At 47.9% G+C, this 25,012-nt stretch overlaps 2 protein-coding genes across 3 annotated transcripts in view; one reads left to right on the forward strand and one right to left on the reverse strand.

Moving 5' to 3' along the window:
* Positions 1-1,127: 1,127 nt before the first annotated feature.
* Positions 1,128-18,986, forward strand: CCZ1 (CCZ1 homolog, vacuolar protein trafficking and biogenesis associated). The gene is made up of 15 exons (XM_081136166.1): positions 1,128-1,338; positions 2,257-2,354; positions 2,449-2,542; positions 2,827-2,904; positions 3,315-3,362; positions 3,929-4,012; positions 5,331-5,506; positions 8,126-8,207; positions 10,200-10,261; positions 10,680-10,791; positions 13,692-13,725; positions 14,328-14,445; positions 16,907-17,065; positions 17,297-17,424; positions 18,658-18,986. The coding sequence occupies exons 1-15, from the start codon at positions 1,231-1,233 to the stop codon at positions 18,711-18,713; spliced, it is 1,437 nt and encodes a 478-aa protein (XP_080992292.1). The 5' UTR covers positions 1,128-1,230; the 3' UTR covers positions 18,714-18,986.
* Positions 18,987-20,509: 1,523 nt separating this feature from the next.
* Positions 20,510-25,012, reverse strand: part of LOC308556705 (radial spoke head 10 homolog B-like) — a 45,394-nt gene continuing 40,891 nt past the window's right edge. For both annotated transcript variants that reach the window (XM_081136164.1, XM_081136163.1), the window contains 3 exons: positions 24,830-24,923; positions 21,738-21,936; positions 20,510-20,959 (listed from right to left, as the gene is read on the reverse strand). In XM_081136164.1, the coding sequence (XP_080992290.1) occupies positions 20,788-20,959; positions 21,738-21,936; positions 24,830-24,923 (465 nt within the window). In that variant the 3' untranslated portion in view covers positions 20,510-20,787. The remainder of the gene's footprint in view (positions 20,960-21,737; positions 21,937-24,829; positions 24,924-25,012) is intronic.

The raw sequence follows: 25,012 nt of genomic DNA on the forward strand, positions 1-25,012 counted from the left end.
CCATTAGCACAAATCAGGACAGCGCTTTTTGGATCAAACTGAGGACTTGGGTCCTCCTTTGCCTGAGAATGGACCGATCAGGCACCAGGGGTGGGACTTCTCTCTACATAAACTTCCCTCTGAGGCAGGGGCTGTGCTTTCCTCATCTGCCCAAGATCGTGCTTTCCTGCTGGAGCTGTACCATGTAAGCGGTCTGGCTGCACCAGGCCAGAGCGGACCCGAGCCGAGAGGTCTGGAGCCCAGCAGAGTCCAGCTGTCTCGCCAGGCAGGGGCCAAGCTGCCGCACCGGGCGCCTCACAGCCCGGCTGTCCCGCGCCCCCGCTGCATCGCAGTTAAGCTGTTCGTTTTGAATCAACTCTCCTCCTCCACTGTACCCCAAACTGAGGATTCCTGTTAGAGCTGGGCTGACACCAACCACCATCGGTTGACAGGAGACAGCCTAAGCCAAGGTCTTCCCGAGTTTGGCCAAGGAGCCGGCTGCAGCGGCTTCAACTCCAAACACTGGAGCAACGAGCCACTCCAACTGTCACAATCCTCAGGACTCAAAAGCAAGTGAACCCTAAAAGCGGGAGAGGGCGCTGCCCCGTGCGCCCAGGGGCTGGGCTCTCCGCAGGGAGTGCGCTCTGGGCCCCCTTGGGGCGCACACAGCGCCCCCCGGGGCGGCGCCTGCAGGCCTCAGGGTCTTCCTTCCCGGCGTCCGAGGAGTTGGAGGGAAGTGCAGAGTCCTGTCGGTTTGGTTTGATCCACGGTCACTCGAGGTCTTTCAAATTGCGATTTTAAAAAAGCCACACAAATCCTGAAGCGCTCGGAGGGAGGCTGTAGACGACGGAGGCGGGCACACGGCCCGCCGAGGCCCTCACGTGCCTCCTTTCGCCGCAGGGGCTCCTTGGGCGCCTCCACACTCGCTTCTCCAGAGGCCTGCGCTCCACACACGTCCCTATAAGCCGGCAGCCACCCCCCTGCCCCCCCCAAGCCCGAAACCGGGGCGCAAACAGCAGCAACAAAACGCCACGCGCCGCCTCACCTCAGCTACCGGAGACGCGGGCCCGGGAACCAACGGAGCCGGGCGCGCCGGGCGGGGACCCGCTGCGGTTTCTCCTTCCGGGCCGGCGGCGACCACATCCGGGGCTCCGGCGAGCGAGGCGGAAGTGCGGTCTCCCGGAGGCGGCTGTCTGGGCGCCGGCGGAGGGAGGCTCCCGAGGCGGAGGCGGAGGCGGGGGCCGGGCCGGGATGGCGGCAGCGGCGGCGGGGGCCGGGGCCGCCCAGGAGAAGCAGCTCCCGCCGGCTCTGCTGAGCTTCTTCATCTACAACCCGCGATTCGGGCCGCGCGAGGGAGAGGTGAGCGGAGCGGAGCTGGGCGGAGCCGAGGGGGCTGCGCGTGGGCGGCGGGGGGCCCGGGAGCCGCGGGAGGCTGCCCGCGCCCGCCCGGCGCCGGGAAGCACCTGCCGCGCTGCCCGCCCTCGAGCGGCGGTAACCGGGCTGCTCGGTGCCAGGTGCGCTCCCGCGTCCGGGGGCGCGGCGGGGCCCTGGCGGCGCAGGCGGGGTCTGTTTCGGGGCGCGGATGGGTGCCTGTGGGTCGCATGAGGGCTCCTCGGGTTCAGCGCTCCGCACGGGTCGGGCTTTTCTCTTCGCGTCGATCCCGGGGCGATGGAAAGCGAGCTCCCGTCTTTGTTCCTGTTGGTCCCCGACTAGAGGAGCGCGCGGGGCGGGAGCCGGCAGCGCTGGGCCGCGGCCCCGGGGCCGAGCGGGCGGGGGAGGGGGGGGGGCCTGGGAAAGGTTGCGGGGCTGCTGAATAAACAAGTTCCGCGAGTTTGGGGTTTGTTTACGCTGCAGGTGGGGACGGTGACTTCCTCACCGGATGTCCCGAGGGGGGCTCCGTTGGCAGCAGGTCGCAGTGGTTTTGAAGGCTGTCGGCTGGGCTTACTTCGGGGGAGGTGGGAGTCCGAGCACGTGCGCGCGCGCTCATTTCTTACAAGCCTCGGGGTGTTTATTGCAAATCAGCTCGAGGGAAAGCGGCCAGAGGGGGGGCTTCAGAATAGCCTGGTGTTGCTTCAGGTGGCCCAACCTAAGGAGTGTGGCAGTTGTCTTGCAGGCTGGTGAGCGTCTTACACAGTTGAAAAGACAAGCTCTCTTTCTAAAAAAGCCTATTTTGTTTGTTTTGCCCTTAGCATGTAGGACAGCAGCGTTTTCATCAGCTAAGGTGGAAAAAAAAAAATGCTTATGTTAATGGTGTGATTCTGTTTCTTCATACTTTAGGAGGAAAACAAAATTTTGTTCTATTATCCAAATGAAGTCGAGAAGAATGAAAAAATTAGGAATGTCGGATTATGTGAAGCTATTGTACAGTTCACAAGGTACGTACTGCCTTTAAAGGCACCCCTGCAAAGCTCATTCTTAACAACTTACCCTGGAGAGCTTGTCCCCAACATATTCCTTTAACCTTTTTAGGACCTTTAGTCCATCAAAACCTGCAAAATCTCTACATACACAGAAGAATAGGCAGTTCTTCAATGAACCCGAGGAAAATTTCTGGATGGTCATGGTATTTACATACACAGTACTTCTTTTCGAATTTGTAAAGTTTACAAATTATGGGTGATCTTTACTGTGAAGAACTTAGGAAAGTCCTCTGGCTGTTGCATCAAAGTAAAATTACAATAAAATTGGTGGCAATTTTGGAATCAAACTCCGATTCGGTGCATTTGCTCTTGGGGCTGTTTTCAAAAGTTTGTTTTTGTTGTGACATGTTCAAATATTTAAATTTGGGGGGAAATTTAAAATGTATAATTGATCCATTGTATAATTTCCGTTTATCAAATTTTGTAGGTTGTTCGGAATCCTATAATTGAAAAGCAAAGTAAAGATGGAAAACCAGTTGTTGAATATCAAGAGGAGGAGTTATTGGTAATGACATCTTTTCATATTTTCAGAAAAACATTTATTACTGAATAGGTTGAGTGACTTGCTTGCTCAGTTTTAAGCAATGTTTCTTTGCATAAGTTTCTCGGGGCACACATCATGGGGTTTTATGTCTGCTGTTTACATTACTACAGTCTTAGAGAAATGTACATGTACTGTGTCTCACTAATGCCTTCTACTAGTCATCCATGTTTAAATTCCTCCTAAAATTAGGCTTACTGGTTTATAATTGAATTTAAGTACCTCTATTTTCAGTACACAACTATTGTGGGATCAAGTTTCTAAGCATTATATTGCTTTGCCAAGTTTCTAAGCATTATATATCTCTGCTTTGTAGTAGAATTTTTTTCCTGTTTGACTTTAAGATTTGTGCTGTGTCTTTATGTTGTTTGTAGGACAAGGTGTACAGTTCAGTGCTCCAGCAGTGCTACAGCATGTACAAGGTAAGTGTGACTGTCTTTCTGAATCAAATCTAGCTAGTGACTCATATTTACAGGGGTTGTTTAAAAAAAATTCTTAATTCTTTACATGACTGCAAGGTGACTGTGCATCTGTTTTAGGGGAGGAAATATTGAGGCCTTTGGAACAGTATCGAGTTTGTGCGTCCACTTATTCACTGAGCCCTGAGCTCTTCTCCATTCCTGGCCTTGTACTAGGAATGTATCCCCACTGGTGAACAGGACAGTCCATGTTCTTGAGGAAAATACACACTGTCTGGTTTAAGAAGTATGGTGATGGTGTTTATATAAAGTTAAACGTAGGTATGAGCTGAGGTTAAAAACATGCCCAAAACAATTAGGTGATTTCATAAAAATCATAACATCACTTAACAATGTGTTAATTTTTGGTGACTTATTTTATAACTCCTGCTTTCTCATGTGACTATATTCTATATTTAAAAGGAACCAGGGGATTAAATAAGTCTAATTAAAAGTAAAGAAGAGCTTGTCATACTGGGTACTTGAAGGGCATAGGAAATTGACCTTTTAAAATTCTTTTACACCATCAGCTTTTTAATGGCACGTTTTTGAAAGCCATGGAAGGTGGCGGTGTCAGGCTCCTGAAAGAAAGATTAGAGAAATTCTTCCATCGGGTGAGTATTTTGAATTTTATTTATAACCTTGGTGGTGTTCAGATAGACCTTTAGAGAAATATACAGACACGTTTCTTTCTCATATACAAAAAACCCGGAACTTGAAAGTGGCAAAGAGCCTAAGATATACTGTGGCAGAACCTGCCCAGTGAGGACACTTATTAGACTTGCTTTCTGGAGTCTTTTTCTAACCTTGTAGTAGGGTCAGAGCACCTTACCATTGGTTCCCAGCTCCTCAAAGCATCTTGAGACACTGCTGGGCTTCATCCCTGTCTCCCTGCATCTGTCAGAGTGAGCTTACTCAAAAGAGAACTTACTGTGTGCTGGGTTGGTTAATTAGCAAAATTAAACCCTTCACTGAGTTGCACATTCTAATGAATTGATTCTGTTCACTAAACAGGCGTAGTTTATGTTGACTCATGGTAAAAGGTTTTGGCTGTGACACAGACTTTATCACATCAGTGGCTCTTAGTGTAATTTTCCTAAGTGATACATGAATGCCCCTAAATAGCAGCCATTCTGCTGGGCTGGCGTGGCTCAGCATTTGACCATCGACCTATGATCCAGGAGGTGGAGGTCTGATGCCCGGGTTGTGGGCTCGATCCCCATCAGGGGGCGTGCAGGAGGCAGCCGATCAGTGACTCTCCTGTCATTGATGTTTCTCTCTCTCTCCCTTCCTCTCTCTGAAATCAATAAAGACATATTTAAAAAATAGTTGCCATTCTTTTTCACTGTGAATTGAATTTTGTGTATCTCACCTAGCCTCTGTTCAGATTCAGTTTGTCTTGGAGCAATAATTCTCAATTTACTTTCTCCCTACACTGCCTTTGATACCTATTTTTGAATTACTATATTTTTGTTAATTACTTTTCCTGTTTATTTCTCCACTTTAGTGACTATTCAGTCTCATACCACCTCCTGGTTCCTGCTCTGCCCATCAGTGGGCACACCTGACCATGTGTCCTTTCAGCATGATTTTAGTGTAAGATGGGCACTAAATGTACCCACGGTACCACTCTGTGGATCCCTAATGAGGCTCACCTAATCTGGGGAGCACTAATATAAGGAAGTAAATACTTCAAAGAGATAAAACAATACTGAGTAAATGTTAGCGAGTTGCATTTGAACTTTATGTTTTGAAATTGATGATTTCAGATCCAATTACCTGCGGCTCACCTGCTGATCGGTATGTCAGTGTGCTGTTGCTAGTGTGTAATTGTTTTGTACCATAAATCAGGACTAATTATTTTCAGTTGTCGAACAGTATACTATATTCATTGTACTCATTAGTAAACATTATGCCTTATTTTTCCTACAGTATTTACAAACGTTGCATTTGCAGTCATGCGACCTGCTCGACATTTTTGGTGGAATCAGCTTCTTCCCATTGGATAAAATGACTTATTTGAAAATCCAGTCCTTTATCAATAGAATGGAGGAGAGCCTGAGTATAGTCAAATACACTGCCTTTCTCTACAATGACCAACTCATCTGGTAGGTGCTCCCTGAGGCTCGGCATGTACACACAGAAAACCTCTTAGAGTAATGAAAGCAGTGGTGCCTGGGGTGGTAGCAGGTGGTGCCTTAGATATTTTAAGTTAATCGAAGTCAACCATGCTTTTTGATCTTGGCTGGATTGTGTTACATTCCACACATGACCGTACCGGGCTGTGTGCTGGACTAAACTGATCATCCTAAGTGAAGGATTGTGTGTTGGATGATCACAGCCCTGTCCTTGGTAGTGCTGCCCTCAGAAGTGCCCAGGTTGAATACCAGTGTCATCAGAAACAGTGGGGTCGCCCAAGGGAAATGCAGATTCCAGACCACAGCTGTGTGCTGCTTGCAGCGTTGCAGTTGCTGTTTCACTCAGTACGTGTGGAGGTCTCAGAGCAAAGCAGCAGAAGCCCATTTAGCAATGACATCAGCACAGGACACAGAGTTACAGATCTAGAAACCAGAGAACAGCTTCGACAAAGCAATAGTATCACATGCACACAAATGACTCTGTTTGAGCGGAAGAAATGTTTTGGTTTTTTTCTTTTTAAAGGAAAAAATCATTCCTATTGAACAGCTGTATTTGAGAGACTTTGAGAACATCTGTACTTCTGAGCGCAAGGGGGCTCTTTCCTGTTTGAGGGAGTCCTGAATTGTGTGGGCCCGTCAGTGAAGGGTTTTGTTGGCTTCATGTGTTTGTCTGTCTGTCTGTCTGTGCTAAGGAAGGAACTCTTGTTTGGTTTTTTAAAACCTTTTTATTTTGAGATCATTAAAGATTGCTGTGCAGTTATAATAACTTTCCCCCATTTGTGTCTGTAGGGAGCGGGGATAGGGGTTGGGTGGCAGATACTGCAGGGAGAGTTTCTTGGTCAGAGCTCTACAACTGGGAGACTACAACTGGGCAGGCCTCTTTGTAGGCAGAGTGGGAAGCTCCTGCTGGTGTTTCGTGCTTTAAACAGCTGGCTGTCGCTCAATTTTTATCTTTTTAAATGTTCTACCCAAAAAAACCACCACTGAAGTATTTAATGCCTGGCATTGAATCTTAAGGGCAATAATAACCCCCCCCCACCCCTGCCTGAGCACAGGGTGCAATAATACCCCCCTCCCCCAGCACAGGGCGCATACAAGCAGTTAAGGAGTGTTGTTGCTGTTTCCTTTTATGGGGCGTTTTCTCCTCCATGCCCTCTGGGCTAGAGCAGCACCATCCAGAGTATAGTGCCAGCCACGTTTGTAATTTAGAAGTTTCTAGTAGCCTCAATCAAATAAAAAGAAACTGGCAAAATTAATTATAATAATATACATTGCAGCCCAGTGTATCTAAAATATTATTTTAACATGTAAATAATATAAAAAATTGTAATGAGCTATTCTTTTTGTGCTGAATCTTAAAAATCCAGTGTGTGTTCTGCACTTGTTCCGACAGTCACATTCCGAGGGCTCACTAGCCGGTGTGCCCAGTAGCCACTGGGAGGGCAGCTGAGGAAGCAGTTGCCCAGCACGTAATTCTTTACACACTGTCATCAGCCCTCCCCACTCACCCACCCTTATGTCTTAAAGGGAAAATAACACCCAGAACCTGCTTTGCTTTTGTTTTTCTGGTTTTCCCCCCTTATCTCAATATTTCTGCAGAAGAATCCAGCGGGTGACCCTCTGTGAGTCTGCTTCGCAAATTCCATATGCCTCCCCGGCCGTGGGCCACTTCTGTCAGTTTTACATTTGGACCCAAAGGCTTCCTGGCCCTGGCAGGAAACAAACCTGCCTACGGGTGCAGGGCTCCCGTCTGGTTTTACTTATGGACGAGACATTGTGGAAATTGGACCTTGGGAGAGGAGGGCGAGGAGAGAGAAAGCTGGAGGGGCAGGGAGGTGGGCAGCGCTCTTTGCCAGGACGACCAGACTTCCCAAGGTGACTTTAGTGGGAAACGCAGAGCGCGCCTCTGGCATACGGCGTGCAGGCCTGATTCATGTACAGGTAGCCTTTCCTCACACGACTGTTCAAGGTGATCTTGAACGGAAACAACTCTAGGTACAGACTCACCCATTTACCTTCCTGCCCGAAAGCCCGACTCCAGATGGAGTCCGGCGCCTGCTAGCTTCGCGGCAGCTCCCACTCGCTGCTCCTCGTGGCCTTGTTTCCCACTAGCTGGTTTGCCTGAGGTTGGTTTTTCTCTTCCTCCTTCGGCCGACACTGAAACCCAGGGGACTGGAATCCATCCCATCCCTGAGGTGGAGCAGGACCAGCTCCTAGTCACAGCAGCCAGAGCCTCCCAGGTGCTGAGTGCAAGCATGTGGCGCCGCCACGGGACCCAGAGGCCAACTCTCCAGGCCGGAGTGGAGCATTGTGGGTATTAATGCTCCCTGAGGATCCTGCATGGAATTCATCCAGAGAGTGGAGTCTTGTGACTTTTTATTTTAAATGGCCCACAGAATGCAAGACTGCACAGGAGTGGCCTCTTAGCAGGTTCTCTTGCCGGACTTGGTGTAATCCATTCCTTCATGGACCTCCCAGGCAGGGAAAGGGCTTCCTGACATGATGTAAATGGGAGAAGATGAACTTGAGCACAGAGCCGTGGACAGACAGGCCAGTTCCAGACTTCTAACTGCTTTTCTGATGTTTCAGGAGTGGATTGGAACAAGATGACATGAGAATTTTATACAAATACCTCACCACATCCCTATTTCCAAGGCATATCGAACCTGAGGTACGATTGGGTACTAATCTCTCTCTTGATTGACAGATATGTATGCGTGTGTGTGTGTGTGTGTGTGTGTACACATGCAGGTTTGGGGGTGGGAGAAGGGTGCACTAACGTGGCATGGCTGGGGCAGCTCTGATCCCTGTTTTGTATCACTGTGTGCTATTAGTGAAATCCATGCAGTTGCGTATCACTTAGCACAGAAAATCACGTGTGTCAGCTCCTCTTCATTCTGTTACCTTTAAGGACAGTGGCAAAGGTGTGTTTTTAAAGGAGCTATTTACTGAATGGAAGAAAAGCTGGGTTTTTAGGAGAACTCTGCAGATGCCAGGATCTTCGACAAAGCAGAGGTTAATCCCGTCATTTCTCCATCCATAGCAGGGACTCTAATCTGGAGTAGATGCTACACTGCCCACCTGGCCTGTCCACTCTGGTACTTAATCTCCCAGTTTTCTGCAGAGAACTGTAAATAATACCACAGTGCTCTCCCCAAAGAGTCCTTTGTAGCTTTATATATTTTTGTAACATCTATTTTATTTTTTTTAATCTTCACCGAGGATATTTTTTCCATTGCTTTTCAGAGAGAGTTGGTGGGGGGGGGGAGAGAAGCATCATTGTGAGAGAAACACATCAGTTGGTTGCCTCCTGCAGGTGCCCTGACTGGGGCTGGAGCCTGCAACTGAGGTACGTGCCCTTGTTCAGAGTGGAACCTGGGACCCTTCAGTCCACAGGCTGATGCTCTAACCACTGAGCAGCTGGCCAGGGCTCCTTTTGTAGCTTTAATTGTGTTGGGAATGAAAAGTATTCATAGCCCATAAAAGTATCACCTTGTACACTTGCTCCCTCTATATTTTAAAGCCACGACTTGGAGCAATAAGAAAAGTGCTTTCAACTTCTTATCAAAAGTAAGGTTTTGAGAAGGACCTGGTCCTGCACTTCATTCCTTCCTAGGTAGTTTGAGTACAGTGACTGACTGTATTCTAGTATGTGCTGTAGGCCAGACACTGTACTACATGTCCAGCAAACATGTCTCCTGACAACAGTCCTAAAAGCTGGGTATCTAAGCTCCATCTTCCAGGTGGGACTCCCAAGCGTAGCGGCCTTAACTGACTTAGCCAGGCTCACCCTGATAGTCAGTGGCAGGGCCAGGACTTGATCTCAGGGGCAGCCTGATGCTAAAGCACCTGCCTCCAGAAGGACCCCTTCAGGGGGCGTTTCCACGTGTGACGGTGCTGAGGCAACAGAAAACTAGTGCTTTATGACAGGCCCGGAGATCCGGGCTGCGCAGTGGGAGGCCACGGTGTGCAGCATGGCCTGTGAACGTGGACGCACGAGGTCTCCTCTCAGTGCCCGCTGCACTGTGAGAGCTGCCTGTGCATTTTTACTACTGGGTTTGCTGTTTTCAGTCTTTCATCGGCCAAACCTTTCACATGTTACAATTTTATACAGACTAAAAGAACATCAACATTTTCTGGAAGAGTAACAAGTGTTAGCTAGCACGGCTCCTGGATTTGGATTTTATTTTCATTTTCTGTGCCTGTTGAAATAGTATATCTTGCTAGATACAAGTGTAGGGGAGGCACATTGTCCTGGCAGAAGGCAGCTTGAGTGTCAGAGGCTGGGCACGATGCCTGGGCAGCTGTGTGCGCTGGTGAACGTCTGTGAACTTCAGCTCCACAGCTAGAAAATAGGAAGCGAGTTCCCCATAGGGCGAGACGGGATGCAGCTGAGTGATCTCTGTCATTGCTGGGATGTAGTAACCACGTGGGAGATTTCAGTTACTGCTACGAAAGAACTGAATCAGGATATGGAATTCAGGGCACAGGGAAGGTAGGTTGTCATCACTCTGGTTGAAATGAGTTCTCTGTGTCCCTCTGTGATCCTGCCCCTTTTATTGGGGGGAGGACTGGGAAATTGATGTAAAGATGTGGATGCTGCTTTTCAAAGCTTTGAAAGTAGACAATCTAAGTCATTTCTCAACATGAAATTTGTTCACAGTTGGCAGGAAGGGACTCTCCCATCAGGGCAGAAATGCCAGGAAATCTTCAGCACTACGGAAGGTAGGATTTTGTCTTTGATGTGCAGTATTGTGTTTTATTATTTTTTTGGTAAAGACAAAATCATGAACCCTGAATCATATGTGCTGTTTTATTGACCTTGATCAACAAAGGAATTCTCTCATTTCCAGTCAATTAAAACTGTTACTTTTTTATATTCTGATTTGGTGTTTTGTAAGTAGTGTCTAACTTCCCAAAAAATGGCTATACATTAAGTAGGAATGTGCTCCATTTATACCGGATGGGGCAAAAGTAGGCTTACAGTTGTTCATCTGGAAAATAATGCACCAATAAGTTAATAATAATACAAGAATAACTCTGTTCCACACGCTCACACCTGTGACCGACCTTTGCCCACCCCGTGTATTCCTGTTTATAATTGTCCCAGTTGAACTGAGTCCTCTCTCTGCTTGCTTCTCAGATTTCTGACTGGACCCTTGAACCTTAACGATCCAGAAGCAAAATGCAGATTCCCCAAAATCTTTGTAAATACAGATGACACTTATGAAGCCCTCCATCTAATCGTTTATAAGGTAACTGTTTTCCCTCCAGTTTTCCAGATTGACACTGGAAAGTAAGTGTGTGTGTGTGTGTGTGTGTGTGTGTGTGTCCCTGTCCCCACAGGTACGTATGCAAACCTCTTACGTGTTCTCAGAACAGATGCTGGAAGTGAAAATTACTGTAAAACTCAAAGCGGGTGCCCTGGAATAGCAGGTTCATTTCCAGCTCCTAGTAAGGAGTCTTGATATTATAACTGCCCAAGGCTTCGGCGTCCCGCGCTCAGACCCGCCCTGCGTGGGCCTGCCCGGCGTCCCTGAAGGCTTCTTCGCTCGGTTTCATAGCTGAGGACCCGCTCACTCTGTAGGGACAGTCTTAGCTCTTCCTGGAAGTTACCTTGTAAGGGCATCTATTTCTGTTAGGTTGGCTGGTTTTTAAGGCAGTTTGTGGTTCATGAAAAGAGGCTAAGCATTTGTCTTCTTTCCCGCCTGAAAGTATGAGTATGTTTTTACTCATAAAGGCTTAGGAATGATGCCGGAGAGCACAGGAGGGAGAGGAGCACCAGAGGGTGAGGGAGCTCTCTTCCTGGAGGGTGGGAAGGGGATGTGAGGTGGTTCCTGCAGAGGGGAGAGGAGGAGAGCAGCCTGGAGCGTGCGTGGGGAGGGGTGCAGGGAGGCAGGAGCCCCACTCCGGAAGCCCAGAGCAGCTCGGGCTTGAGGCGGTCACCTGAGGAGTCAGGAGTGGGGAAGACGCGGAGTATGTGAGGTGTCCGTACACCAGCCAGCACCCCTCCCCGTCCTTACACACGGATGGGCAGCGGAGCACCTGCCTATCCCAGGTGAGAACTGAGCGTCTTCTTCAAGAATGGACACAATCCGGAGAGACCCTGAGGACAAGTCCCTGCTCCTGGCTTTACTGTGTGTCCCCGAGCTGCTGCCCTTTCCTGCTCCTGCCTGGGGGCTCCTGCCTTGGTCAGCGCGTGCATTCCCTCCTTCCTAAGTGTCACTGGAGAAACAAAACTGTAGGTCCTGAGAAACAGAAGTAACTGGGGACAGGGCGAACTTTTAAAAATCAGTCTTCACAGAGGTGAGAGAAGTTGTGTTTGCACATCAGACAGGTGCCATGAGAACGTCGAGGTTATTTTAAACAGGTTAACTGAAAATGATTTTTTTTTATTTTGCTAAGATATATATCGCATAAAACTTGCCATTTTAACCATTTTAAGTGTACGATTCGGTGACTGTAAGTCCGTGCGCAGTGTTGTGCAACCATCGCCACTGTTTCTGTGCCCGTGAAGCGATAGCCCCTCACTTTAGTAATTTCTGTCTCCTCTCTTTCACCTGGTCGACAGTTTAGCCAGAGGTTTTTCAGTTTCGCTGATCTTTTCAGAAAACCAACTTTGGTTTCATATTTTTCTACCCTAGTTTCTGTTTCGCTTATTTCTGCTCTTTCTCATATCCTTCCTTCCACTTGCTTAGGTTTAGTTTGCTCCTGTTTTCCAGGGTCTTCAGATGGGAGGGCGGGTTGCTGATCTGAGATCTCCTTAGTGTGTGTGTTTGCAGCTGTGAAGCAGGAAGTACTAAGGTTTAGTTGATTCTCAGGAGTAAACATTCCTCCACTTGGGGCCTGCCGTCAGGACAGTGTCCCCCTGGAAGTTTAATTGACTGTTTTATCATTTTCTCTGGTTACTGTGTTTCGGTGGAGGCTGGGCTCCTGTCCGCCGCTCTGGGAGCGCTTCTAGGGCCTGTGTCTTACAGATACCGGACCTCCTGGAATGGGAATGATTGAGTGAGACGGTCCGAGATTAGGTGCAGAGGGAGGCGGAGAGGGTGCGATTGCCCTTAACTTGGCAGTTGTTGGGAAAGTGATGGCCATGGTTCATTATACTGTTCTGTACACTTTTTTTTATACATATAATTGAAACTCACCTTTTTAAATAGAGACTGAAAAGGCAAATTGTTAAAAATGAACACAAATGCCTACAGAAACCCTGCCGGCAGTAGGCATAAGGGACACAGCTGGGAGGGGCTCCTGTTTGCAGTGCTGCCAAGTATGACACTCGGACGTGCACAAACCCCTGCTGGGTGCTGCCTCAGTGCAGAGCCACTGGCCCCACGTGTCCTGATACTTCAGGAGAGGCTGGAAATCAGAAATTTGGTAAAAAATTAGTTGGCATCTAAGTCAAAATTACACATAAAGAAAGGTGTATCAGATGGAACTGGCCTGTAAGCCACCAATTTTGCAACCTGTTCATAGGCAAATAATAACTGTGACCATATGAAAACAGTTACAGCTGATAGAAGTTGAGAGATGTAAGTGGGGGGAACCAGTGGGGACAGAAATGTCCTCATTTAAAAAGTTAACAACTCGGGAGCTGGTGCCTGGAATGGGTGGCATGAGCAGTGAACCATTTGGGGCCGTAGGGTGAGCAGTGGAGGGACCAGAGTGGCTGTAAGCTATGGGGGGAGGCGGCGAGCAGGTGAGGGTCACATCCATCCAGTGTGACTGGGAAGTGGGGACAGCATCTAAAGGGATGCCCCGGGCGAAGTGGACTTGGAGGATCGTCTGTGGTCACTAATTTATTCTGACATGCTTCAGGGAAGATGAAAGGGAAATGTATAGCTGGTCGTGGGTTTTTTGTTTTGTTTTGTTTGTCGTTTGCTAGAGTGTTTTAAATCATCATTTCACTCATAGATACTTCAGTTTGCATCTCTGACTAGCAAGGGCTGTATTTTGACACAGCCCCGTGCTGTTATCACAGCTGACAAAGTAAACTTCCTCCTTAACATCATCTAATGTCAGTCCATATCCAGATTTCTCCAGTGACCGAATGTTTATGAAGTCGATTTGCTGAGGTCAGGATTCCGGCCAGGTCGCTGCACCGGCTGTCCAGCCCTGCCCGTGCCACTCTGTAACCTCTGCTCTCTCTCTCCAGGCCATGAGTGCAGCTGTGTGCTTCATGATTGATGGTAGGTGCATACCGTGTCTGGCCCAGCCTTAGATGAGCCTTTCCTCTCTACAGTCCACCCTGTCCTGTTCCTAAGCAATACACAGGCTGTCATATGCAACATCGGGGCTGTATGAAAGTCCTCGTTTCCCCACGGGTGCAGCGGGACCTGCGCACCTCCTCTGCCTCCCCAACTGTGGATAGTAACAGTGGCACCTGTCTTGGGGGCTTTGTGAATTAAATAAGGTCATATTTGAAAAGCACCCAACCTGGCCCATGAATACTGTGTCACATTTGTTAAATGTTTGACCTTGGATCTTCATGGGGTATGCAGCCCACTTACCTCCACGGACTGCTTAAATCAGCATCCTCAGTGAGATGGGTCTTCGGTTTTGTATTTAAAGATAACTAGTTTTGATTCTTCTGTTTCTCTTCTATTTGAGGGTGAGGGGATGGTCAGGGAGATCTGATTATTTCATTGTTTTATCTCCCAGATCCAGTAGAAGTTTAATTTGAATTGTTAATTCAGTAAAGATAAGATTGTTCTTAAGACAGTGAATTGAAAATTGACCTTTTGACACAGAGCGTTACAACACTCACTGGTATTTTCTCCATTCCTGTTAGCCTCTGTACAGCCCACGCTGGACTTCTGCCGGAGACTGGACAGCATTGTGGGGCCCCAGCTCACGGTGCTGGCGTCAGACATTTGTGAGCAATTTAACGTCAACAAAAGAGTGTCTGGGTTTGTACTTTGTTTCCTTTCAGGCATTTAATGGGGTTTGGAAGAGTAGGGTGGGTTTTCCTTAAGCACCCGGACAGTATTAACATCACGTTTTCTCTGTCCCGAGCACAGCAGTGTGCTCTTCTTTCCTGTCTGAAAGACTTCCCGGGAGCTGCTCCTGGATTTTCGGTCCCGGGTTGATGGTTGAGGCTGGCTCTCCCCTGATGTGGCACGAACATATGGGCTGAGGCGTGCAGCTATGCCTGTGGGCTCGGCCTTGTGAGTGCCACCTGACATCCCACTCAGCCAGCCAGCCTGTGGAATTCACACGGGCAGTCGTCACCAGCAGGCTTTTGCTTTGCATGGACTGAGGGCCTTTTGGAAGAAGACGATTTTACCATTTTTCTCTCCTGTGTTTGGTGAAAAGGTGGCATCAGATGTCAGTTTTAAACCTTGGTCATCTGGTCTTCAGTTGAAAGTTCTGATCCCAGAGTGTTATCAGTGTCCCATTTCCCTGTGAGAGTCAGACCACGCTCGCACCATTTATATCTGGTCTTCAGGGTCCCCGTAACTTTACCGGTGTCTGTGTTAGATGAACCAGATGCTGAGAATCCCACGCCACTGCCTGGCCTTGTCTTCACATCCAGCTTCACCAACCCCAAACCAAATCCTTGGTCGAAAATATCTCTGGCAGCTTTGCCAAGGTCAGCATATGATGGAGGAATTCACACAGCTGGCCGTGCATAGCTCTGTCCATAGGTTGCCGTGGCGGGGTAGCAGGAAGAGGTGATCTGTGTGTCTCCTGAGGGGGCTGTCGCCCCGCTCAGCTTGCATCTAAGGCCATTTGGCTCGCTCAGGGTTGGGCTGTGGCTGCCCCGGCTGGTGGGCAAAGTGAAGGAGCCCGCTTATAATGATTCTTACTTTCCTTAGTTTCAGGGGTCCACTAGAAAGAAATTCTGCTTTTGTAGGAATTCTCTTTCCATTTTCCTGGAAACCAAACCAGCCATGTGCTTTCTTGGCCTAGATGTAAAGTATTACAGTGGGATCCCACTTATCCGGAGGTCAGGCTTCCAGCACCCTCAGCCCCTGCACCTGGCTGTAGCCCTAAAGGAAGCAGAGCGGCTCTGAGCCCCCATGGCAGGGCTGCACGGGCTCTCGCCCAGACCTCAGACTGTGACTTCAGGGAGGGCACAGCGAGAGGTGAGGGTGGAGGCCCCGGGAGCCCGTGGCCCAGCTGCCTGGGTGATTCCCGGAAAAGCCGCAGACTCGGACCCCGGAGGCAGGTGGCAGTGTTGCTCCACCCTTTACAACCATAGGAGCTGTGTCCAATGGACACGCTGGTCATCCTTCAAAGCAGGAGGTAGATGCCTGTTAGAGGGATCTCCGCTTAGGGCAGTGAGGTTCTGTTACTTAGTAGTTAGCTTCGAGTCTGTGGCAGATTAAACACGCGGAGCACGTGTATTCCCCAGTCCTGTGGGACAAATGAGTGTTGCTCCCCTAAAATGGGCCAGCAGACTTCTGCAAAGGACCGAGGGGTAAGTACTTCAGACTTCGTGGACTGCATATGTTGCAGGTACTAGTTGTTTGTGTGAAAGCAGCAGTAGACAGTGTGTAAACACTGGGTGTGGTCATGTTCCAGTAAAACTTCATTTAGAAAAATGGGGCCAAAGATAAATGGCCTGTATTGATTTAGTTTGCACTTTTTTTTTTTTTTTAATATATCTTTATTGATTTCAGAGAGAGAGGAAAGGGGAGAGATAGATAGAAACATCAATGATGAGAGAATCATTGATCAGCTGCCTACTGCATGCCCCTGACTGAGGATCAAGCCCACAACCCGGGCATGTGGCCTGACTGGGTATTGAACCCCGATCACCTGGATCCTAGGTCAGCGCTCAACCGCTGAGCCACACCCGGCCAGGCTAGTTTTTACTTTTTACAAAAATTTCAGGGAATAACCAAGTGGTTGCCATTTATAAGACATTATACTTTTATTGAGAAAATCGTAAAATGGTTTAAATATTTTTGTTTTTTAAAAAACACTTGCCTGGCTGGTGTGGCTCCACAATGGAGCATTGACCTATGAACCAGGAGATAGTTCGATCCTGGTCAGGGCACATGCCCAGGTTGTGGGCTCGATCCCCAGTCAGGGGCGTGCAGGAGGCAGCCGGCCAATGACTCTCTCATCATTGATGTTTCTGTCTCTCCCCTCCCCTCCAATCTCTGAAATCAATAAAGATATATTTTTAAAATAATAATAAAATTAAAAATAAAAAACACGTCGGCCCTCTAGAAAATCCCATCATAGTGAATACCTCGAATATCAAGTAAGTTGCTGACAAGTGAGGGTGAGGAGCCTGTCACCTCTTCACTGAGATTCTCTGCTTGAAGGCGCAGCCACCGAAAACGCAGGGCTCAGCCACACGGGTTTGAAGTTCTAATCCTTTCAGGACGTTTCCATCTTACTGCTGTGTCTCCACAGGTCTGAAAAGGAGCCCCAGTTCAAGTTTATCTACTTCAACCACATGAACTTAGCAGAGAAAAGTACGATTCACATGAGGAAAACGCCCAGTGTGTCACTGACATCTGTTCACCCGGATCTAATGAAGATCCTGGGTGACATCAACAGCGACTTCACAAGGTAATTCCAGCCACCTCTCAAGTGAGGGGTCCCCTTTCCAATCAGCAGAGGCAGTAAGGGGATCGTCTCCACGACCCAGTGGCCCACGGCCCCCAGAGGCTCGGCCACCATTCTGGGCTCCACCTCCAGCCCCATTGTTAGGCCCCCGCATAGGGCGCTCAGGTTCCTGACTGCAGGTGGCGTGTCCCTCCGGCCGTCACAGGCGCTGCGCCCTGGGCTCTTGTCTTGCAGGGCAGAGGATGACGAGGAGATCGTGGTGAAGGCTGTGAGCGACTACTGGGTCGTCGGGAAGAAGTCTGACCAGCGGGAGCTCTATGTGATTTTGAACCAGAAAAACGCAAACCTGATTGAAGTGAACGGTAAACAGGGTTTGGTATCTGAGCAGAATTTTAATGCTTCCGATAAACTACTGCCTTTTCGCTGCGCTGACACATACTTAGTAGACCATCACAAGAGAGAGCCTCTGTCGCTGAAGGAAACCATTCGATCCAGTCTGTCTATAGCTCAGTTCCTCAGAAAAGTACATGAAAAGCTTCCCTGTGTCACAGGGAACTGGACAGTGGCCAAAAAAAAGTTATTTTTATAACACTAAAGGAAGGAAATCCCGTGGCTTTACACATTGCGTATGAGCCTGTCATTTTCACTTCCTGTGATGAGAGTACACACTTCGATGCAGAGCAGCCAGGCTCATGTAGCGGCTGGCAGCCACCTCTGTGCAGAAGCAGTAAGGATGGGGGCATTTCCCCGCCTTCCAGCCAGAGCAGGTGGTCTGCCCTCTGTACGGCGAGATCTGAAAATTGCTCTGACTGGTCCTGGCAGCTTTGTTGCCCTGGAGCAACGGGTGGTGTCACCTTCCCTGGACCCGGCTCCTTTGCAGCTCTGCGGAGACCAGAGCACAGAGTGGGCAGCTGGGGGATGCACCCCAGTGCCACCTGTAAGCAGAGTTCGGTGTGAGGTTTTTCTACACATAGCTCCTAGGGCATGTTAAATTTTCTTTTATTAACATATTCATAGCTGTGTGCATTAGAAACCTCTGTGAGGACCGGCTCAGTACAGTGGGAACAGAGACAAGTCAAGAGAGCGGTGCCTCTGTGGAGCACCTGCGCCACAGGCCAAGGCTGCAGCTGGAGTTTCGTGCTCTGCATCCAAGTTCTCAAGGTTTTAGAAGTTGTGCTCCCAATCCTCACCCCTGGGTGTCTTAGGTACTCTGGGTGCTCTGTTTGAGCTTTTTCAGGCCCAGAGAAGCAGTGTCTCCCTGTTAAATGCACTGAAGCCTCGTGGGCACGTTCGGCTTTCTCTTTTCCGGGTATATTGTTTCTTACCTCGGCTTCTTAGAAATGAGGCCAAAATGAATGCAGATGTTTACTTATCCCCGACTTTATTCCAGGGGAATTTAAGGTACCAATGCAGGGTATCCCCAAAAATGGACACACATTCTGAATAATTATAAAGACAGCGTTTATTAAAATACATTTCATTTTCAAAATGTAATAGAATCGGCTAAGTGTGTATCCATTTTGGGGGGACATCTGCATATGTCGTATGACCTTTAAGCGAAAGTGTCCTCCTCACTCACTGTTTTCTGTCTGCAGAAGAGGTGAAGAAGCTGTGTGCCACACAGTTCAATAACATCTTCTTCTTGGATTGACCGGTCACGGCTCATGGAAGCCTCTTTCAAACAGCCCAGCAAGTTCGGTTTCCTGCTGCAGGTTACCAGTCATGTCGTTGACTGCATCCACGACAATAGTAAAGCAATACTTGCTTAGAGGGATCAAATTTCTACTCAGTCTGATGATCCCCTGAACTTTTTAGATTTTAAATATTTATGTGGAATTACTCAGCAACATCTCTCATTCCATTCTTTTGATGTTATGTGAATATTTTACTGGAAAATAAGACTAATAAATTGTTAAAGTTTTTAAAATTCTGGTTTTGCATTGAGTCTTTCTCCTGTTGCCTGTGTGTGGACCACACTGGCCATGGGGTCCCTGGCTTGTCCTGGGGGATACTTCGTAGAGTTGGGGGTCCCTTCCCTGGTCATTAGAACTGCCCTGGTGAGCTAAGGCATTTTCCCAAAGTAATTGCTAGACTTGGCTTTTACCTTGGTTACGGATGTGGTTTTTTGACCTCATATAATACTGAGAAGGCAAAAGTGCCCCATTGTGGTCTAAACATAAAGCATTGTTATTTGCCGTGTAGAACTGCCAGGTACACCCTCTACAAGCAGCTTCATGGCTGAACGGAGCTGGCTGAATTTTATTAACAGAACCTGACCTTCAGTGGTCTTGACATCCTGGAGTGGGGTGAAAACTAGCCAGGCTCTAGAAACACTGGCACTACCACGGCCCTAGCAGGGGCTTTCCAGGTCCCTGTTGCCTGACCTGCATGAGCCTGAGAGTCACGGAAAGGGCAGGGAACTTCTCATCAACTTGTAGTGTTTTTGTTGTCTCACATAATTCAGTTTCCACTACGATTTCCTCTCAACCCAGGAGTTACTTGAGATTGTATGGTTTAGCTTCCAGATCTGAGGCTTGATTTAGTGTGTGTTCGTCGCTGACTTTTTAACTGCAGTGCACAGAGATCTGTTCTGTGACAGATCAGTTGAAACTGTTGCACTTAACCAAAGACGTAGCCAGTCCTTATTCTCTGTTGCGTCTTGGTTTCTAACTCTTAGTTCAAAGGTTTTAGTTTAGTTGTTTTAACTGTCTGTATCCTCACTAAATGTTGGTCCTGGTCTGTTTCTTCCATCAGGGCCCCAGTTTCTTCCCTGTGATTGTCGGCTTTTCAAGGCTAGTGCGGGAGATGCACAGGAGCACTGCATCTTTTTCGGTTGTTGGTCTTTTTTTGTTATTTTTATTTTTATCCGTATTATGCAGATATTTGCCTTAAATTCTGTTCTGTCGGTCTTTGATACTGTTTGCTGTTCTGATGGTCTCGATTAGATTTTCCTGGTGCATTCTTTCCTTTTCTTTCCATCCTTTCTTTACGGTTTTGTTGAAGATGTTTCCCTTGTAAAGAGTAACACTGAAGTGAGTTGTGATTTCTGGTGTCTTGGCACTTCTCCCCACCATCTTCTGTTTTCTGTTTCCATCTTTTTTCTTTGTTTTCCCTTTTCCCAGATTTATGTTGGATGACGGTTTCCTTCCTTCTGCCAGTTTGGAAGCTAGAGATTGTGTGTTTATGCTTTGGGTGGTGGGTCTTAAATTGTAAAGCAAATCATTAGCCTCTAACATTTTCTAACAGAGACTTAAAGCATTCACTTAACCGCCCACCGCACACCCACTTCTGACCCTGTCGTTTGGCCATGGCTTGTGGGAAGGAGCCATGTAAGAGGCGGCATGGGAAGGACAGGTAGGATATGGACGCAGGGCAGTTACAAGGGGTAGAGGAGCTGTTTGGGAGAGGGGCAAGGAGAAATGTTCCAGTAACTTCATCTACGCCCCACTGATAACTGATCGGTTTTATCAGATTCTAAAGGTAGCCACCCATCACATTGAATACACTCATTTAGTACCCATACACATGTATTTTCCTTCAGCTCAGTTTCCATAACGCAGGCATTTCAGTGACCCAGTCTTAGAAAAAGCCTGACCGTGGGCCCAGGGAGAGGTATCAAGGAAGGAACACACCATTTTATTGGTCAGGAAATTCGTTACAGTGCTTTGGTTCTAAACTCCTTTTACATCTATGGTTCCCGGGCTCATTTACAAACCCAGTAACCTCTATTTTTTCTTTTTCCTACTTATGATGGATTTGGATTGGACCGACACCGAGTCCTCTCTAGGGAGGCTCGCTGTAAAATGCAGGGATGCGACGTCCACCGGTTCCTTGATCACAGTGATGTCGACCTCGTGGTCTTGTCTTCTGGTCTCTTCCTCTCTCAGGCTAGTCAGCCTAACACCAGAGGCAAACAGAAGGAGGAGGTATTACTTTCTTCATCATTTCAAAACCGGTGTGTATGCTGTGCTATCTGTGGTGTGAAGTCGTCCATATCTGGATTCCAACTTACAGTTTGGTTGACAAAAACCAAGTTATGATCCCTTTGCTGAAATAGATTCCATCTCTAGACAACATCTACCGTTACTTGGGAACTACTTTTCCTCAGCGGCTAGCAGCTGGTAAGCAGCCTTGAAACTACTCCCTAGTCTTTTTCCTTAAGGCCAATTTAATGCCTCAACAGACCGGCAGGCTCGAGAGGCACTTCACACCTGTGCTCTGGCCCAACACGTCTGCGCAGAGCTGAGCCCAGAGGGTGGTTCCAGGAAGGTAAGTGCGCGGCCCTCACTGGGCACTCGCCATGTGCTGGTCGTTGTTTTAGATCCTTTATAAGCATTAGCTCACAGATGGGAAACCGAGCACGCAATGGCAGGCCTTGCCCAAGGCCACCTGAGTGCTAAATGGCGGGGCTGAGATTTGAACCCAGGCAGTCAGATCTGTGGTCTGACTCGGCAACTCCATCACATCACCTCTACGTGGGAGCCTCGGGACACAGACGTCACCACCACAGACAACGGGAAAATGGGCCCGCAGGCAGGACCCCTCCAGGGAGCCACAGGTTCCCGTGCCCTACGAGGACATGCCACCCTTGGGAAGTCATGTGCTTTCAACAAAAGCACTCCCAAAGCTCCTGGCAGCCCCATTCGGGAGGGAAGGGCTGTGGGGTCCCCGTTACCTGGCTTCTAGCTCCTCGTTTTCAATTTTCTTCTGCTTGGCCATGGCCGCGTGACGCAACCGGTTTTCCTTTACTTTTTCCTTGAGAGTTTCTTCATGTCTGTGGGCCTGGAAGAGTGTGTTCACAAAAAAGAAGCACACACAGCCGATCCACACGTTGAGATTGTCTTTCGGATCATCCTTGGGTTTTTCTTTTTTCTCTGGAAGAAAGTTTAATTTCAATGAACATCTGTACAGCTGTGCGGGGGCCTTGGAGCCTGCGATCATATCCTGCCGCTTCCTGTGGTGGGGTAAATGGGGGTAGAGGGTGCTGTGCTCCTCAGGCCTCAAGGGTTGAAGGAGCTGCAGGACACTGCACAGACCACCTGGACGTGGCAGGTGCCACTAGGCCGTAGCTATGACAGCATTTCCTTCCAGCCTCCTGGCACCTGTATTTTTTTTCTAAGTAGCTTTAAGGTTTTTTTGTTTTAGAAAATTTACAACATTTTCCATGTTTCAGGAAAGGAAAAACCTCTTAGCATTTGTGTTCATTGTCTTTAAAGGCAGTTTCATTAAGAAAATGATAATAGGATTTTAAACTCTGATTGGATAGGAAGGTAAGTAACATTCGTGACGGTTTGGAGCTGCTTCTGGTCCACTGAGGCCAGCAGACGCCCACTGTGCAATGTGTTTAAAATAGTCGATTCTGGGAAGATGATGCTGCGGGCAGTTCTGTGTTGTCAATAGATCTGCATCTCTCAAGACAGCATTTATTTCTGGACACTGGACACAGCTTGGGCTGCCCCACTGTGGGCAGCAGGATGAGGGCCATCACTGCTGTGTCCCAGGGCCTGAACCCCGCTAAGCACACCAGGGGCTCCTCTTCCTTGTTACAGTCATCTGATCATAACTGAGACTCTGGGAGGAGGGCGAGGAGGGAGGCACAGTAAGTCTCTGCAGTGACACCTGCAAAAAAAACTACGGGTGAGGGGCAGGTGACAGTGGATGCTGCTCTCCTGGGGAGGCAGGGGAGACTGTGAGGTAAGGTGGAGCCCCCTCACGCTGGCACAGCGCTCCTGCCGCGTGGGTTCTGCTCACGTGGTTCTGTTGTCTGCTTGTCCCTCCTGGGTAGGCACCTGGGGAAGGGCTCGTGAGAATAATATTCCTGGAGGTCATGAGCTCCCCTCCGGCCTTCATGCCCGAAAGCTCCTCGTTTGCTCACCTTGGGAAGTTGGCCCCTATTGTCTCACCCTTCCGTGGAATCCCACTTTCTCCTGGACGGGGCCCTACTGCCCTGCTCATTCAGACCTTCCTCTGGTCCTTTGTTCTCATTAGTCAGGAGGTGTGTACACAGTCCCTGCCTCAGGTGCTCTTCTCGGATGGGCTGTCTGGGCTTTCCCATGAGTTCCTGCTGGGAATTCTGAGTTCTCATGTTCTCAGCTCGGAAAGAGAGCCCTCTGCTTCCCTCCAACTTCGTTCTACTTTCTAGTACATCCTTTCTACATTCTGGTACACTGCAGGTCTCACAGCAGTGGGTGGTCTGTCCCGATCTTTTTTTTTTTTTGTGGTGCCTTTTACCAGAATCGAACCCAAGACCCTTCAGTCTGTGGGCTCTCTAACCACTAAGCCAAACCAGCTAGGGCCAAACAATTTAATTTTAAAATGGGCAGCCTGGCCGGGCGTGGCTCAGTGGTTGAGCGTCGACCTAGGATCCAGGTGATCGAGGTTCGAGTCCCGGTCAGGGCACATGCCCGGGTTGCAGGCTCGATCCCCAATGACTCTCTCATCATTGATGTTTCTGTCTGTCTCTCTCTCCCTCTCCTTTCCTCTCTCTGAAATCAATAAAGATATATTTTTTAAAAAAATTAAAAATGGCAGAGGATCCACATAGACATTTTTCCAAAGACGACATACAGAAAAAGCTTGTTACATATCACTAATCATCAGGGAAATGCAAAACAAAACCACAGTGAGATATCACCTCATGCCTGTTAGTATGGCCAAAATGCCAAGAGATAACAGGTTAGTGAGGGTGTGGAGAAAAGGGAACCCTTGCATACCGTGGGAATGTAAATTGGTGCAGCCGCTATGGAAGGCAGTATGGCAGTTCCTCAAAATGTTAAAAGTAGAACTACCTTTTGATCCAACAATTCCACTTCTGGGAATGTATCCAAGGAAAATGGAAACACAATGTCGAAGAAATACCTGCTCCCTATATTCATAGCATCAGCATTCACAGTAGCCAAGACATGGAAACAATCTAAGTGTCCATCAACAGGTGAGCGGATAAGGAAGCTGTGGAACATTTATACAGTGGGACACTACTCAGCCCCCAAAAGAAGGAAATCCTGCTATTTGCAACAACATGGATGCGGGTATTACGCTTTTTTGTATAAGTCAGACGCAAGCAAGCACTGTAGGACCTCAGTCATATGTAGAATCTTAAAAACTCACAGAAAAAGAGCAGATTTGTGGTTACCAGAAGGATAAGGGAAGGGAGAATGGGAGAAAGGTGGTCAAAAAGTACAAACTTCCACTTATAAGATAAATAAGCACCGGGGATGTCACGTATAACATGATGACTATAGTTAAGTGCTGTGTGGTGTATGTGAGAGTTAATAAATCCTAAGAGCTCTCATCACAAGAAAAAAAATTATTTTTTGGTATCTATGAGGTGGTGGATATTACATCACCTTGCTGACCGGTCACAGGATAACTCATGTCTGCACTTACATTAATTTAAATAATTTTAAACACCTACTGATCAAAGTAGCCGGCCGTACGGGCAAGTTCTCCCTTGAAATGGCCAGTCAGCAAGGTGTTAATTAAACACTGTGGTAATCATTTCATGATATATGCATGTTAAATCATTACGTTGTACACCTCAAACTTAGCACTCTAAGTCAATTATAAAACTGAAAAAAAATACCAAAAAAAACAACCCAAAACTCAGTAAGATCATGCCTTGCAAGCAGGAAACAGAACTAGAAGCAGCAGTCCGAGCCTCATTTCACACACACACACACACACACACACACTTAAAGATGGTTGTACATTTTATCATTTATAAGCAACAATTTGCCAAAATTAAAGTTCTATAATTAAAATACTCACCAGTTTGGGGTAATAAGAAGGTGAGCCCTTTTCCTAGACTCTTAAAGTTCATTTTGGAAATTCTGTCATCACTTAGCGACTTCCTTAACTTGGGCTTTTATGTAAAAAACAAAAAATGGTAAAGCAAAATATTATTTCTGTATCATTATGGACTAAAACTAATTCTCTACATTATAAATAATT

This window comes from Miniopterus schreibersii (assembly GCF_964146895.1).
Source record: "Miniopterus schreibersii genome assembly, chromosome: 4".
Classification (NCBI taxonomy): Eukaryota; Metazoa; Chordata; class Mammalia; order Chiroptera; family Miniopteridae; genus Miniopterus; species Miniopterus schreibersii.